The sequence below is a fragment of the Phoxinus phoxinus genome, assembly GCF_949152265.1.
Source record: "Phoxinus phoxinus genome assembly, chromosome: 4".
Taxonomy (NCBI): domain Eukaryota; kingdom Metazoa; phylum Chordata; class Actinopteri; order Cypriniformes; family Leuciscidae; genus Phoxinus; species Phoxinus phoxinus.
This window is the reverse complement of record NC_136879.1, coordinates 14,733,816-14,750,274: the sequence shown is the minus strand read 5'-3', so window position 1 is coordinate 14,750,274 and position 16,459 is coordinate 14,733,816. Positions and strand designations below refer to the sequence as shown.

The window sequence follows — 16,459 nt, the reverse complement described above, 5'->3', positions numbered from 1 at the left end:
AATATTACTGTTTTTTCTGAATTTTTATCAAGCAGAAGAGACTTCTTTCAAAAATATAAAAAATAGTAATGTTTCCAAACTTCTGACCGGTACTGTGTGTGTATATATAATGCAATTTTAATTCAACCTATAGACCAGTAGTGGCCAGCAGGGTTGACACTTGCTGATTTATAGTTATTTCATAACATAACAGCACAACACGTTCATATAAATCAAATAAAAATATTTGTTTAATATATTTGTTTGTTATATTACAAAAACATAGGTAACAGGGATAAATGCTTTGAAAATGTTATGTGACAATTGTGATTATTTTATACTACAATCAGTTTTATACATGTGTCAATATTAACACAGTCATAAATGTGTGTCATGCATTTGATGTGCTTTATTGTATGTTAATTTCATCTTAAATCAATCAGATCTAATAATTTTTAGATGTCCCTCTATCCCTTTAAATTCAAATATGTGCCCTATTTGTGGAAAGTGACACATTTAAAGGGCGGTGAGATGAGAATAATGTACATTCTGTGTGTTTTTGAGGTGTAAAAGAATAAGGTTTACTTGGTATGTTGTTCATCCAGTGTCACGTCCTTCATCTGGAGTCGCTGCTGCAGTTCCACCACTTGGTATGCGAGCTGCGAGAACAAAAACAAGTGGAAAGCCAAAAAAACATATTTCAGAGACGGAAAAAAGCCATGAAGGGAAACTCAAGACAGTGTAACTTCATTACTATATTAACACATGTTTTAAAGGAGTTGTCTATAGCTAGATACAGGGAAGAGGACTTGTGTGTCGATAAAGCAAAGATATGCAGCAGGTTTTATCACATGCTTTCACAAAAAATGTGCCGCTGATCTTAGGACAGCCTCAATGCCAGATTAGGTGTAAGAACTGGTTATGCTCGATGCTCAGACTATACAGTGATCATTTCCTAATGAGGAGTCTACGTTAGACTAATATGCTTTTACTACACGCTTTTGGATTTACAGGTGAAAAGCCATCCGTTCAGAGGAACTTTGGCTTGCTTGTGGTAGGTCTGGTGGTGCGACTGTCTGCGAACAGGAAGAGATAACAGCAGGCAAACCTGTAAACCTGTTTCGTGAAACATGTCACAACTTGTGCCATTGATAAAATTCAGTTTGTTCTATAACGGTTCATTGGTAATCCAAACATCAAACTGCTTTCTTATGAGAGAGTCTGATTGTGTTTTTCCCACACATACTGTACTCTGCCATCATCTCATACCTCACCGGTGGTCGTCTTTAGAGACGTCAGTGAGTCTTCAGATGAGGGGACCGATGAGGGCCTGCAGGGGAAGAAAAAAACAGCATTTAGAAATCAAGAGCAGGAACAGACTCACGGTTGAAACTGATAGAGTGTTATTTATATGGTAACCCAATGTAATTCAAAGGATTCATGCTAATGCTATGTTGTCACGTCGGTACAGCGTGGTTGGGTAAAGAGTTGCATATTGCAGATTCTGCATCTCAAAAAGACATAATGGGGGGAAAATAAATGATTTCACACGTCATGTGGTAACATCTACATTAACTTGTTGTATTCGTGTGAAAAATATGATTAAATATGACTGCATTAAAGGTTACTCCAACGAATTACATTTTCTAGGGTCACTTTTTCCAGTAACACATTATGACTCAAGAGTAATAGGTTACCTTGACCCTGATCCCAGAATGCCTTTGGTTATGAAGGCTCTCTGCTTGGACTTCTCCAGCAAACTGTGATCTACAAGAAGAACAATAAGGCAAACTACGTCTGAACATACATCCAGAGCATCATCTTTATATTTGTTTGAAAAGAGGCCAGCTGATGTTTACATGCACTCCAAGTGTGTTGGTTAATGAGATTTTTCATTTGCACCCAAGTGTCAGGATTCACAGAATGAGCGAGAACTTGCACAACTCTGAATTTCCTTTGTATCAGTGTTATACTCAAGGCAAATTAGACCTTTATAGTCACATTTTAATATTCTGTTCTTAGATCCAAATAAGCGTTCATAAAATGGAGCAAGGAGAAATGTCATAGCATATAAACTACATTATAACTATGTTATAGGTTAAATTCTAAAATAAAACAATATAAATAAATAATAGCATACATCCAACATTTAATAAAATATACTGTATATTGTAGAACTATATATATATATATATATATATATATATATATACACGTATATATATTTAAAAAAATTTAAATGCTGTTTTTAAATACTGTGTGTGTGTGTGTGTGTGTGTGTGTGTGTGTGTGTGTGTGTGTGTGTGTGTGTGTGTGTGTGTGTGTGTGTGTGTGTGTGTGTGTGTGTGTGTGTGTAAAAAAGCATTAAAAAAACTTTGAATATGAATATAACATAAACAAATCACAACATATAATACTAAATTATGATTTCACATGTTGTATTTTAACTATTTTGTATTTTGTGTATAATACATAATTTATTGTATTAAGTTGTTACAAGTTCCTAATCATATTTAAAATTAAATCAATTGAATCAACCATACAGACATGAAAGATACAAACTGCATCCAAAACAAGTTTCTTCCTTCTCATAGCACTGCATGCTTTAATGAGTTAAATGATACTAATAACATGAATAAAGCTTACATGACTCTATAATGTCCTGGAAGACGCTCGTCTGTGTCCTGTTGCGATGTCTCAGCTGTCTAATAATGTGACGCTTCCATGTTTCGCTCTGTTTAACTTCAGAGTTTCTCGCGCGCTGCAACGCGTCCATGATCATAAATAATAATAGTATCGTTACAACAACCTAACGTTACATTCTTAGACATAGTACATAGGTTTACGAGCCGTCATCTGAAACTTATAAGTATGTTTTCCATTGTTATGAAGCGAATTCATAGGAATGCGGCAGAAAGCGGTGCAGCTGTGCGCGCTGAGACGCGACGCGTCACTTCAGTGTCTGTCAAGTCCGTGTGCTGTAAACACATGGAGGACCCGCCCGCTTCTGTGACTTCTGATGAGTAATCATGACTAATCTGTGCGAGAGTCTCAAGCGCAGAAACAGAGCGAGCAGAGCGGCCAATAGAAAGAGCAGAAGATCAAATGGGCGTGGCCTATTGTCATGTATCATGTGACGGGAGTTACTTTTCTAAGCGATTAGTCATGATGGACCAATCACAGTCGACTCGTCGTGATTACAAGTTGCGGTTATTTTAAACAATTTATTCTTTTTTAAAGTACTTTTTTTTCATTCTGAAAATATGTCTGATAACTCCCATATACATAAAATATTTAAAATTTTATACATTTACTGTACTAATGAGTAAAAAAAACGTCTTTAAATTTGAATGCTGGCATGGCAGTTCGGTTTTCTGAGCACCAAAGCGCCTCCTGTCGTGACTAGCTTGGGTGTGCTGTAGTAGAAATAGTTATATTTGCGAGGAACATTGCCACCCAATGCGGAAAAGTGCTTCAGCTGTACAAACACTTCCCTAAAACACTACAGGCTTCTTTATTTAACACTTCAGCACAGAAACCTCAGCTCACACAAACGCTATTGTGATTTAATGTGCAAGACTGACAGTTTGCCACTATGAGGCTGAGAGTCGCACTTCAATAACAGTTTATGGATGACAAATACCTTTTGTTTTAATATAAAATGTCAGCTTAGTCTTAGTGTAAGTGGAAAATATTGGGTAACACTTTATATTACATTGTCAATTACAAAATCATTTCTGCCAAAGGCTACATATTAGCCTACTTTGATAGCAGTTGGCAAACTGGTGTGTGTTGCCAAACAATTTGCTGGGGAAGTTGCTAAAAACAGGTCGATTTGTTGCTAAAATTTTTTGCTAAATTACGTTTTGATGTCATTGTGCGATGACGTCAATGCATAGAATTCACAATAAAATTATATGGTAGTATAAAATAATATAATAGCCGATAAACAATTTTTCCAAGTCATCTAAATGACAAAAATTTCCCCCCTGTATGTGTATATATTATTTGTAAAAGTAATATTAACTTTATGCATTTTTTATATGATTATTGAACAGTTACAATTTTTTTAACAATTACATTTTTTGCATTTTCTTATTAACAAGTTAAACTACACATGCTGTACAATTCTAGTTTTAAGCTATGGGTAACGCATTGTGAACTAATAAATTAACGCATTACTTTTACATTTACAAAAAACATCTTAGCTACTTTTTAGTAACGCAAGTTCGCTACTTTGTATATGGTAGCTAAAATACAGCTAGCTATTGGTAGCTGTCAGTCCATTTTTGGACGGACAGTTCTCCTGAACCGTGAGTAAGTGCAGAGGTGTTGTGTGTAATCATGATGCTTATTGTAGTTCTAGACTAAATGTGAACAATGAACTCGCATTTACTCATCTCACTGCACAAAACACATTCAGTATTCCTCAAAATGAACAAAATCAGTGAAATGCACAATCAGAATATTACACAAACCTACAATATTAAAATAACACGCATGCTTCATGCGTTTAATCTCACTTTATTAGCCACACAGACGTGAATTTGCTCTTCAATTTGAGGCTTATTCATTTCACTTTTGGTGTGAAAGGGCCTTAACATTTGACAACAAAAATAACTTTTAATGGTATTAAAAAACAATCAAGCAAGTCCAGCCCAGATGAGAAAGAGTAACAGAATGCATTGCTTTCCATAAAAAGTAAGCAAGTAATGCAATTAGTTACCTTTTTAAGGAGTAACGCAATATTGTAACCCTTACCTTTTAAAAGTAACTTTCCCAAACACTGGTTATAGTTTGCTCTGCTGCATGAAGAAAATTCCTTAAAAACAGGGCACAATACTGTGTTGATATGAAGGAATTTTCCGTATTGATTTTTCACAGGTGTGTTATCCATATTTTAATTTAAGCATTGTGTTTTAGGGTTACAGGAAATGTCCGTTAACTTAGCGGATGATGTCCTGGCAGAAAATCAGTTGTTTCACAATTTTTTCTTGCAATTATAGGTACAAGCTAATAACAAGGTGCATCATACATTAACAATAGATCATACATTAACAATAGAGCAAGAGCCTTTTTTATCATCTGACGTGAAGAAAGAAAATAAGTTATTGTTAAACAAAACAAATATTTAAAATGTTTTCATTAATTACAAAAATGAAACCAAATATAAATATTTGATGAAAAGCAACTGGAATTTAGAAATGTTGCTTTTAAGTAAATGAAGTTTTATTTGATGTACTGATTTACTAAAACTGATTTAGAAATACAAAAAAAAACTAAATAAGACAAAACTAAATATAAAATAGGCTACACTAAAATACACCTACAACAAGCAGGGAAAAAAGTAATATAATTTTTTTTAAACTAATAATATTTTGGACATTTATACTATAATTTCACAGTATAAATTGGGTCTTTACACATGAAAATATAGGTCTGTGGCATTTAAAAGATAGAAAACACCTGGTACAGAAATTTTCTCTCTTATCCAAGCTTTAAAACCATAAAATAAATAAATAAAAATCATGGCGTCTTAACACTTTTCCAAAATGCAAAATTCCACGTTTTGCTAAATGATTTCTCTTGCTTTTCAATAGACTGCTCTTGATTTATAATGTGTCTTTCAAATGAATAAAGAACCACAAAAAACATTCATATTTAATTCATATTAAAATAATATTTTAAAATGTTTAATATTAAAATAGTGTAAATGGCTGATTAAAACATTTACAAAGCTTTCCTAAAAAGTTAACTATACATGTTCAGTGAAGAAGAATTGCACAACATGACGAAGCATGATCCGCACACGTGAGTCTCAGAGCCCGGTGCCTCAGGAAACATGATATCTACACATTCAAAACCATTCAGAACAACGCGACAACGGAACGACTCGTCGCTAGTCTGCGTGAAATGGTGAGAAACTACAAAAAGCATCAAACATCAAGAACTGCAACACAAAACTCATAAAGTACATAATTCAACTGCTTGTATTCCAAAAGTAACACTGTTTCAAACCTCTACATGAAATATGGAAAAAAAACGATTGAAGGCAAAGGTCCTGAAGAGTTTGCCTTGAGAAATCTTTAAAGGATAAAAATAATTAAAGTGTATGAGAGCAAATACACTCCGCTATTGAAATGTAGTGGAAAAAAAACTTTACAAAAAAAAGCTTTAAAATGCATGTACATGCTCGCTTAAAAGCATAAAACCAGCGCAAGACATTAAAGTTTAAAGGTGCTTATGGGGGCATGGCGTCAGAAGTTCCTCTCGGCCGATAAAGCGAGCCGTTACTCCAGTGCGGGCGGAGCTCCCTTTTCAGTCATTCGCAGTAAGAGCATCTCGGAGTATTTCTCCAGGAGGGCCACGGTCCTGTCGTCCCGCAGCTGGCGGCCGGGGGAGTCTTCCGGCGCGGGACGGGCGCGGGTCTCCTGTGGGCACAGCGAGAGTAACTCGCACTGTACGCCCACAAACACCTCCTGCAAAATGCTCTTCATCTGTTCCTGCTGCTCCGACGGCTCCGGGATGGAGCACAACTGCAGAGCGAACACAGGTTTACCATTAGATGGATTTAAGCTTTTCACTTTGAAGAATGCTATAGAAAAGGGGAATCCTCAAATAGCGGACCCTAGCTTGGACCCATCCAGACTGCGACAATAGCCACGTTTCAATTACCATTCAAATTGCGCAAATAGAAATTTCAAATTGGAAATACACCCAAAGGAAACGCGTCAATTTTGCAAAAACTCCTATATAAATCGCAAAAAGGTTTTTACGCTCGCAAGAAGCTTTTTCAGGCAATTTGAAAGGAATATTTCGCAAAACTGCAATGGAAACAGTTTTTCGCATTGAAAGGTCACCTGACGTACGTCACAGTCGATCGTTCTTTAAAGATGACGCGGTGTGTTTGGACAGAAGACGAGGCCGAGTTCTTTACTGTCTCGTAAAAGACAAAAGTATGAAGTGAATACTGGATTGTAAACCACAATGAAATGCCACAATCAAGAGGTTGAAGCAGAGGAAGGAGGAACACCTCATATGTGCGCTCCCAGTATGAGAGTCTTTAAAATGAGGATAAAGGACTATTCGAGTATAAATGCGCACGTGCTGTTACCGAGTGCTGCTGGGGATTATGCTGAGATTGTTAAATTGCCAAAATGTCTTTCTGTTAAATGTTTGTACTTTTAATATGGAACTATTATTCTGCTGTCTTGGCCAGGACTCCCTTGAAAAAGAGATTCTGAATCTCAATGGGATTATTTCCTGGTAAAATAAAGGTTAAAAAAAAACAAAAAACTACTACTACCCAGATGGAAATGTAGACATATTCCTAAGAGATATTTTCCGAACCTCCGCTGGGAAGGAAATATAGTGACTAGGGATGGGAACCGAGAACCGGTTCTTCTTCAGAACCGGAGCCCAGTGAATCGATTCCTTGGAACCGTTAGAATGCCTGCTTAACGATTCCGCTTATCGGTTCCGCTCGTTCAAATGTGACACGACGTTACACACGTGCTGCGTTGTTTTGGTTCAGAATGTAGCAAACACTATGAGAAAACATGGCATCGAGGCAGAAGCGCTCTGACCGCGTCCTAACTACATGCGACGGTGCGACACGTAATAAAAAATATAATTTTCCATGTTAATCAAAGTTTAACCAGCCGCAACGCGCAACGATTCTATTTGAAACAGATCCTATTTTACTGCGACGTCGCGCTGGAACAACAATCTCAAAGTGTGGCAATGATAATATCAGGTACTATTTATGTGCTTTATTTAATGTTAAAAGCGTGTATAATGTGACTGAATATCATTTAGTGCTCCCAGCTTTGTAGCTGTAAAAACAGCAATGGCTAAGTCACATCAGATCTTGAAATTAAACAAATGGAAACAAAAACGTTCAAAATGTGAAGAAAACCTGTGTATAATTTGACAAAGTTTGTTTTAGTGATCAATTGCCTAATCCAAATGAGCACTGTTAATATTCCAAAAGGCACAAGCTCTTCCTTAACTGTTTTCAGTCTGTTTTTATTTTTTATGGCACATAAATGGCAGTTTTATTTTTATTTTTTGTCCGGACCAATGAATGTGAAAATCATCAATTTGATCAGATATCAAACGAGTTAATACAAACAAATTTGTACTTAATTCCTCACCCCAATAAGAATCGATAAGAGAATCGATAAGGAATCGGATCGATAAGCAATATCGATAATGGAATTGGAATCGTTAAATTCTTATCAATTCCCATCCCTAATAGTGACCGGACCTTTTGAAAGTGTAATTGAACGCCCCTGCTATATAATTTCAACAGAAAAAATCAAATAAATATATATTACAATTTAAAAACATACAGTTGGTAAAATTGTTTAAATTTAAATTTTTTTTTTTTTTAAAGTTTGTTCTGCTCACAAAGGCTGCATTAAATCAAACCGTAAAAACGAATTAAACTACTTTTGTGAAATATTTTAAAATATAATTTCTGTGAAAGAACAGCCTTCAGTGTCACATGATCCATCAAAAAAGAAAATCATATATATATATATATATAAATATAAGACATTTCATATTACCATCATGCTGAAAACAGTTATGCTGCTGAAGATTTTTTCAGGAATATTTCTTAGAAATAAAAACACTACGCCTGGTTTCACAGACAGGGTTTAGATTAAGCCAAGATTAGGCCTTGGATCAATTAGGACATTTAAGTAGCTTGTATAAGTGCTTTCTAAGAGCCTTAGAATAGAAAAAGCATTACTGATGTGTGCATCTTGACAAAACAACTGTACTGACATATTTTTAAATATGCCGGTGCAAGTTGCTTTCAGTAAAAACGAGAACAAGAGAAATCACCTCGCTATAAAAGCCAGTTGCTTTATGGATGGTGTGCCAGAGTTCATTCACCATCTTCTTACACATCTGGACACTCAGCGACCCTGCAGAAAGACCTGAAGACAAAACAAACCAATCCAGTCAATAACTGCACTTACATACAAAACACACAACAACCCTACTACGGTAATTCGAATCCAGGAATATTCTGATAGGCATATTGTGTAAAAAGATTAACCTAACGGCAAAAACCTGATTAAGCCAATAATCAGACAGCAGACATAAACCCATATTAATCTGATTTTTGAGCAACGCAAACACGAAATTGGATCTGTGCACATCTAGATGGAAGTATTTATTTGTATGTATTAAGGAATACTTCAGTGTCTATGGAGCATCTCTTTCAGAATTAAGACTTGACCAGAATATTGAAACAACTGCATTCATGGTCAACAACTTATTTGCCATTTAATATGCATTTTAGTATGTAGCAGGGCTGAACAATTTGGTAGGAAAAAATACCAAATTAAGATTAATCTGAAGAAAAAAAAAACTGAAACATGCAAGCACATTATACTATATACATTTATATATTGAACTTTTATTTTGACGGAAATCCACAGGGGGACACACAGCCATTATATATTTAAACCAGTAATATCCTATACTAAACCTAAACTAATCTTGACAAACTATATATAATTTGAAAGCTTACAATCTCTAGTTTACATATTTGGTGACTGATTTTCAAAATAAATTACAGAGGAGCCGTAATTTATCAATGTGCAACAATAATATTTTCATACTCCTAAAGCGTGTTCAGACCTTTATTTTGAAATCGTAATGAACATGAAAAATCATGAAAGATAGTTTAAAATCTTTTAAAATCTAGTTTAAAAGATAGCATCCATTCAATTATTTTAGAAAAAAAGGTCTGAAAATGTTTTGAATATAAAGAAAATAATAATAGATTCACCATTTGTGATGTGGCAGCGAGTTATAATGCACATACGGGATCTTTTTGTGTTTCTTAGAGATTTAATTCATTTAAAATGTGCCAAACTTCCAACACTACTTCTGAATAGGATGTCTACTTCATAAATTGTATGAAAATTGTACAAATAATGGTTCAGATCACTCGGACAACATATGGAAATGGAGCCGCCCTTATATGGGCAGTAATGTCAACTAGTGGAGAAGTGTGGTACTGCGCACAAACAAAATCTCACTGAAAGCTGATTTTTTGAGATATCAGCCTCAAATTTGAAACACAACTTGTTCCGATTTTTGCCTTTGATTTTGTTGCATTTTCCTCCAGGTTTTGAAAATATATATTTTATATAAAATATGAATAATTAAATTTAACACTGTATATCTTTTTTCTGTTTAACTTTAATTTATTTCACTTCTACAAAAATCTGCCAAATGTCTTCTTTAAAACAAGACCAATCTTACATCTATATTCCAAAGCATTCTTGAATTACAACCATTTAAGTTCGGCATGTGCATTTTCATGTCTATTTAAAAAGGGGGAGTCGCTTAAAGGGTTAAAGCTTCTCTTTGATAATAGATCATTACGGATGTTGCTCTCAAAAGCGCGGATTATTATAAGCAATCCGAACTCAGAGACGGAGTTACAAATTACCTGTGTTCTCCCCAAGGCAGTCGTGTCCTGTCGAATCCTCTCTGTCTAGAGTTACTGCGATCTGACCCGAGGTCTGCGTGTTCTCGCATGACCCTGTAAACTGCAGGTCTTCAACCACCGTGTGACCGGCTTCCGACACTCTGGGCTTCCCGGAAAACATTTCGGACCCCGTTGAGAACCTGCCGGAAGTCTTCGGAGCCAAACTCTGCTCAATATTAATGATCTGCTTCCGACACTCTTTCCCCAGTGACCGCATCTCAGTGGGCGTCACCAAAGCCTGTCGACACGGAGACCCGGGACCTTCCACTTTCCCCAGACGAGTCTTGAGCGACACCGGAGACCAACTGGCCAGGCCGGGGCCAACGAGGTCCAATCGAAGCGCTGCCCGGGCACTGTGGTTTCCCAAGGCAGGAGTCGGATGAGACGGTCCCGAGGGAAGAGCCGAAGAGGAAGGAGGGACAATGTTCTCTTTGCTTTGCTCTACAGTTGTGTCCAGTGACGAGGACAGGGTGTTTAGCGGCGTTTCCTCCGACACACACACGTTCAGACCCTCCACAGAGTTGCTCTGCGCGATCTTAGCGCGGGAGCTTGCAGTCGGTCCCATGTAGCTTTGGCGGGAACGTGTGACCGATGCATCTGCATCCTTGGTGTTGCTGGCAGATTTGGTGGCAAGAATTGTTGTAGCGTTGACCGTATTATTGGCAGCTTTGGAATGAATGGTCTTGTTTGAGATTTCTGAAAAGAACAAAATACATATTTGGATTTGTGCTCTTTTAATAAAACTTCTAATGTGACTTTTAAAGCTGGTAGTTCAAACCCCAGTTGCACAAAGAAAACCAAGAAACAAGAACCACAACCTAAAAGAGATAAACTGAGCATGAAAACACCAAGGCTGCGTCCGAAATCACACTCCATGAGTAGGTACTAGGGCTGGGGATTGACAAATCGATTCGATTTCGATTCACAAGCTTGCAATTCGATTGCCAGAGCGATCTCATGCCACAGCGACAAAATGGTATTTGTGTTTTTGAATTTTGTAAGAACATGGACGTAATTAGAAATCTGAGACTTTGCTACTATTGATATGAAACAAAGCACAAAGATTATTGCGATTTATTACATGGCTTGGTTGAATTCTAATGTAGAAACTGCTAAGGATAACACACCTTTGCCATGAAAAACAGAGCGTTGCCATGGAGACAGTGTTCTTTAGCGGAAGCAATACAATCGTTTTTAAATCAAACTCCTTTTTAAATCAATATTGTGTCAAATTATTGATTTATTTGGTAGGTAGCCATGTAATAAGCGAGATAATGTAGAGCGAGTCCGCCTTACTTATAGGATGGGATGCGCACTACAATGTTCCATTCATTCATCAACTGAAAACAGGATGACTTGTGGGATTTAAGAATCGATATCAGTTTGTAAAAATGACAATCGATTACAATCGAGAAATCTATATTTTTTTACCCAGCCCTAGTAAGTACGTCATGACCATTAAGAAACTTAGGCATGTTCTTCTGCATAGTAGAGCATGAATAAGTGTAGTATGGATTTAACCTTGGTATACTACGTCTGCCATGTTGTCATGTGACCAACTAGTGTCAGTTGCACAGCTTTATTGCCATTCAAAAATCTTCTCCCGTGGATAGTAAAGTGTCCATTGGATGCACACTTCAGAAATTCGGCCGAAGTAGCAGAACTTTCAGGGAACTTTTCTTCTACGGTTTAATGAATACTGTGAATTCGTACCGTTTTCCACTTACTATAGTAGGGAAGTATGCGATTTGGGATGCAGCCAAAGACACCCATGTGAAATTATTCTGATTGGTGATTTTAAAACCCCAGACATTAAAAACCACCCAACACACTCTTACAGACCTCCCAGAGCATTTTTCCAGCGTAACAAAGATACGTTTCGGCAAGATTTCCGGGAAGACATCGAGGAACGTTTCTTGGTAACTGGAGGACAAGATTTTTTAAATTTTAAATGACTAAAACAGTGCCAGAACATCCAATATCTTCCAAATCACAGCATTTCTGAGAGGATTTTTTAAAATTATGTTGTTAAAGAGCTCAAACCAATAAAAGTACTTCATAAAATGAATATTCATAAAATCCATGTACTTTCTTAGAGCTGAAGACTGAAGTTACTTTACATGGAGAGGATCATCGGACCAGACATGTTGAGATCACATGACCAGTCAAATTCTATTCTTAAGGCCCCGATACACTTCAACCGAAATCGAAGAATGACCTGGAGTTTGAAATGGCTTCCCAGAGTGAACTTTCTAAAAATGTTTGCTCTGGCTGGTAAACGCCTTTGAACTACCATTGGTACATGGAGATTACATAATATGTAGAACTCATTGGAGTCTTCATTTCATTTCTTCTGTTCAGTCCGTTGAGGTCAGAAAGTCCACAAGAAAAACATGAACACCCTGAAGAACTGCTTTATAGTTACAATTTGAACAGACACGGACTAGTTTTTTCGTGTTTGATGCTATAAAGCATCTTGCTATTGCATAAAGTGCAATTTTTTCTCACTGCTGTCCTTTTTGTTGCATGTTCACTATCATTACATTCATCTAAATGCTGCTCCCAGCATCTTAGGACAGCGTTGAGATGTTTGCTAACAGTATACTGCTACTCTCTTGAACTTTTTTGCGATTCGGTATATAAGGGTCTTGAACACTTTCACTCACAGTCAGAAGTAAAATGCATTGTATTAACAGGTGACCGGACATACCACTCTTCTCATTCTCCTCAATGCTTCCACTGTTGTTTGACAGAAGCTTTGACTTGTCCTTAAAAGCAGGAGAAAAAGAAAACATTAACAAAAAGTCCAAAAGACAAAGACAGTAATTCAAACTATTGAGTTCGATTGAAAAAGTACTCATTTAATAGAATTTTTTTTTGTCAAAATCTCATATTGTTTATACTGACAGAACCAATATTATCATCTCCTAACTCCTATCATATCCTATGTTTATAGCTACTGTATAGTTTTACTTCGAGCATAGGAACTAGAAGTAGCGTGGCTTTTAGTTTATAGCCGCGTTTCCACCGCAGGAACTAGGATCTTTGGGCTGGTACTCTGTGTTTACATTGCAGGAATCAGGGTCTAAATGAAGTTCCAGGTAAATATTTCCCCCTCCGAAAGTCCCTGCTGGCGAGGTAGTACTTTTTCAAAGTTCGGGAACTTTCGGGGGTGAGACTTGAGCACTGAACATGCTGATTGGTTGTGATCACGCCGCATTTTGATTGGATGACTCCACGCAGCGTTCTATTTTAACCGACATTTTCAAAACTATGCGGTTCGTGGCTTCATGCAGTAAGAGTCGTCTGTCTGCAAATATTGAATTTAATAAAAAAAAAAATAAAAAAAAACGCACAGCTGGACCGACGACGAGGTTCAGGCTTTATTAAGCGTATTTGTGGAAGAGGAAATGTTCTGCGTGTTCGCCCCAGCCATCTCACGGCCAATGTCCGCATCGTCAAAATTTATAGCATTACGAGCTTTCTGAACATGCTTTAGTATCAGTGCTCGTCTCTTTTCTGCCGTTTTGTTAATTTCCTCGTTAGTAAACCAATACATCACAAGCAGCACAGTTTAAATCTCCTCCATACTTATTATAAATGTGCCGCTCAAAACTGATTACTGTGCGTCGCAGACTGGGACGAGCAGTCGCGCGCAGTTTACCTAATCTTCCCAGTACTTCAGACCGCGGTGTAAACGCAGAAAGCAACCGGTCTGGGGCAAAAAAAGTTAATCGGAAAAAAGTTCCTGGGACAAATTGTTCCGGGTAATTAACCGTTCGCAAAAGCCACGCCCCTTAGTTATTGTTACTACGCCCGTCAAACAATTGAGAACCAGACACATAGTGGGTTGAGCTCCATACATTAAGTGATTGGTTTTGGAGTAATGCAGCAGACATATCCTCCAGGGCACGACAGAAAGTATAGACAGAATAGCGCACGGGAGCAGATGCACAAAACAGTTTTTTTAAATTATATATCAATAATTTTTATTTGATCAGATATCATTTTACAAAACTGTTCTGCGCATGTGCTCCCGCGCGCACTATTTCAGTCACAACACTGCAATCAGAGGACGCGCTGAAACCATCAACTCTCGATGCGGTTCTCTTCATTCATAACTCGTAGCCGACTGAGAAGGATATATTTGTGTGAATAGTTGTGCAACTGCGCAAACTTTGTTTTGAAGTTTAATGTTTGAGTTCCAGAGGAATTTGTGACTGTGTACCTGTTCAACCACATCAAAGTTTCGTAATTAGTAAGTCCGTGCTCTCTTTTTTTTTCCTCTTGTTTGCTGACTGATGAGGGGCCGCAGTGCCGTAGTGAAACGTGTTTGTACATGTAGCCTATTTTTTTATCATAGTTGCAAGCAATCATAAAATACAGCATATGAAAAATAAAAATAAAATAAAAAGGTGAGAAACGCACCTCAGGTCGGGCTTAAAATATAACCGTAATGTTCGGGTCGGGTCAGTTTAAATTATTTTGGGTACGGGCCGGGTTCGGGCTTAAGTTTTAAGCCCGTGCAGACCTCACTGCCATAGGCGCATCGTTTCACTATCTTGCTGAAATCGCAATGTTTGACGGAGGTCCTTCTCCTTAGTTACAGTTGCTGAGCTAGGATTGGACGAGAACCGTTCGAGGGCGGGGTTTTGCGAACGGTCAATTCCGGTGGAAACGCGGTTTATGTCTATCAGATTTGAGGTCATCTTTCCTAGAAGTTTAATCCTAAACATTGACAAAATTAGCAGATATACACTTATGACTTAAAGGAAAAGCTCACACAAAAATGTAATTGTAAGTAACTTTATATGATGAACAGATTTAAAGGGTTAGTTCACCCAAAAATATAAATTGTAATTTATATTCTTTTTATTCACATTTGATCAACACAAGTACATAGAGCGCATTTGAGCTACTGTTTCCCATATTTGATGATGCACTCTATGTACAGTATGAGCATTTATCAATGTTTCAGAAGACTTGGATTAAACTACATCATAAAAAGTAATCTACATGGATTAAGCAGTGTTATGATCTTGGTGGAATGACCTTTGAACGCAGGGACCAAAATCATTCAGGTTTCAAATATCTTCACTTGCGTTGCAAAGATGAATGCAAGTCTCATGGGTTCAGAAAGAGATGAGTGTGAGCAAATGACATTTTCATTTTTGGGTGAACTATCCCTTTAAAGAGTTATGAAAACCTAAAATCACATTTTTGAGATGCTAATATACATAGGGGTTACACATGGAAAAACAAATGGCATCACACATTATTTTTAACAATAAAGAAGAAGTGGTTAAATTTAGGATTGCTTGCGCCATTTCATTCTTCTGGCTTTAAAAACAAAAGCTGAAGAAATGTCACAATGATGTGGCATATTAGTGTTCAGTCCGAGTCTAGACCGATATGAAGAACCAGCGCGCTCATATTGTATAATACACACACCATTCAGACTCCGAGTACATAACATTATTCATGAGAGTGAGTATCATACCGGTGTTGCGTCGAGGGTTTGACAGCCATCACTGGACTCATCGGGTATACTGGGCAGACAAGCGGCGAGCCGGCAAACAGCACTGCTACTAGACCCTACAGTGCTGAAACACCACACACACACACAACAATGTCATTTAAACCATGACTCACCACTACAATATACACAGCTACTTCACTCATTTCATTAAGATCTAAAAAGGGAAGGGATAACTAGAAGTGCAAGCTCATGTTTCTCCATCGCACAGCTTGACAGCACGCTGTGGACTCACCGGAAGCGGCTCTGAAAGCGGGAGAGGAAGCGTGTGGAGAGACTGAGACGGGGATTGAGGAAGTTACTCTCTGTGCCGCTGGGCTGCAGACAGCTCAAGTCTGTGTTGAACTTTTCTGCAAGACAGTTTCCACAGCAGATTAGATCGGCAATAATGATTTCAACATCATCTTAAGACTGGAATACACTACATG

At 37.4% G+C, this 16,459-nt stretch overlaps 2 protein-coding genes across 7 annotated transcripts in view; both read right to left on the bottom strand.

Annotated features, from left to right (window-relative positions):
- atg16l2 (ATG16 autophagy related 16-like 2) overlaps window positions 1-3,004 on the bottom strand; it is a 44,497-nt gene extending 41,493 nt beyond the window's left edge. For 3 of the 4 annotated variants that reach the window (XR_013797159.1, XM_079609531.1, XM_079609532.1), the window contains exons 1-4: window positions 2,626-3,004; window positions 1,677-1,746; window positions 1,249-1,309; window positions 565-638 (exon numbers count right to left, since the gene is read on the bottom strand). Coding sequence is in view for 3 of the 4 variants with exons in the window: in XM_079609531.1 (XP_079465657.1) it covers window positions 565-638; window positions 1,249-1,309; window positions 1,677-1,746; window positions 2,626-2,761 (341 nt within the window). In the remaining variant the exon portion in view is untranslated. The remainder of the gene's footprint in view (window positions 1-564; window positions 639-1,248; window positions 1,310-1,676; window positions 1,747-2,625) is intronic. The other variant, XM_079609533.1, reaches the window with a different exon arrangement.
- A 2,340-nt stretch (window positions 3,005-5,344) lies between these two features.
- The window catches only part of wdr62 (WD repeat domain 62), a 37,609-nt gene continuing 26,494 nt past the window's right edge, over window positions 5,345-16,459 (bottom strand). For all 3 annotated transcript variants that reach the window (XM_079608860.1, XM_079608861.1, XM_079608862.1), the window contains exons 26-31: window positions 16,267-16,381; window positions 15,996-16,098; window positions 13,206-13,263; window positions 10,457-11,191; window positions 8,833-8,927; window positions 5,345-6,515 (exon numbers count right to left, since the gene is read on the bottom strand). In XM_079608860.1, coding sequence (XP_079464986.1) covers window positions 6,270-6,515; window positions 8,833-8,927; window positions 10,457-11,191; window positions 13,206-13,263; window positions 15,996-16,098; window positions 16,267-16,381 — 1,352 coding nt within the window. In that variant the 3' untranslated portion in view covers window positions 5,345-6,269. The remainder of the gene's footprint in view (window positions 6,516-8,832; window positions 8,928-10,456; window positions 11,192-13,205; window positions 13,264-15,995; window positions 16,099-16,266; window positions 16,382-16,459) is intronic.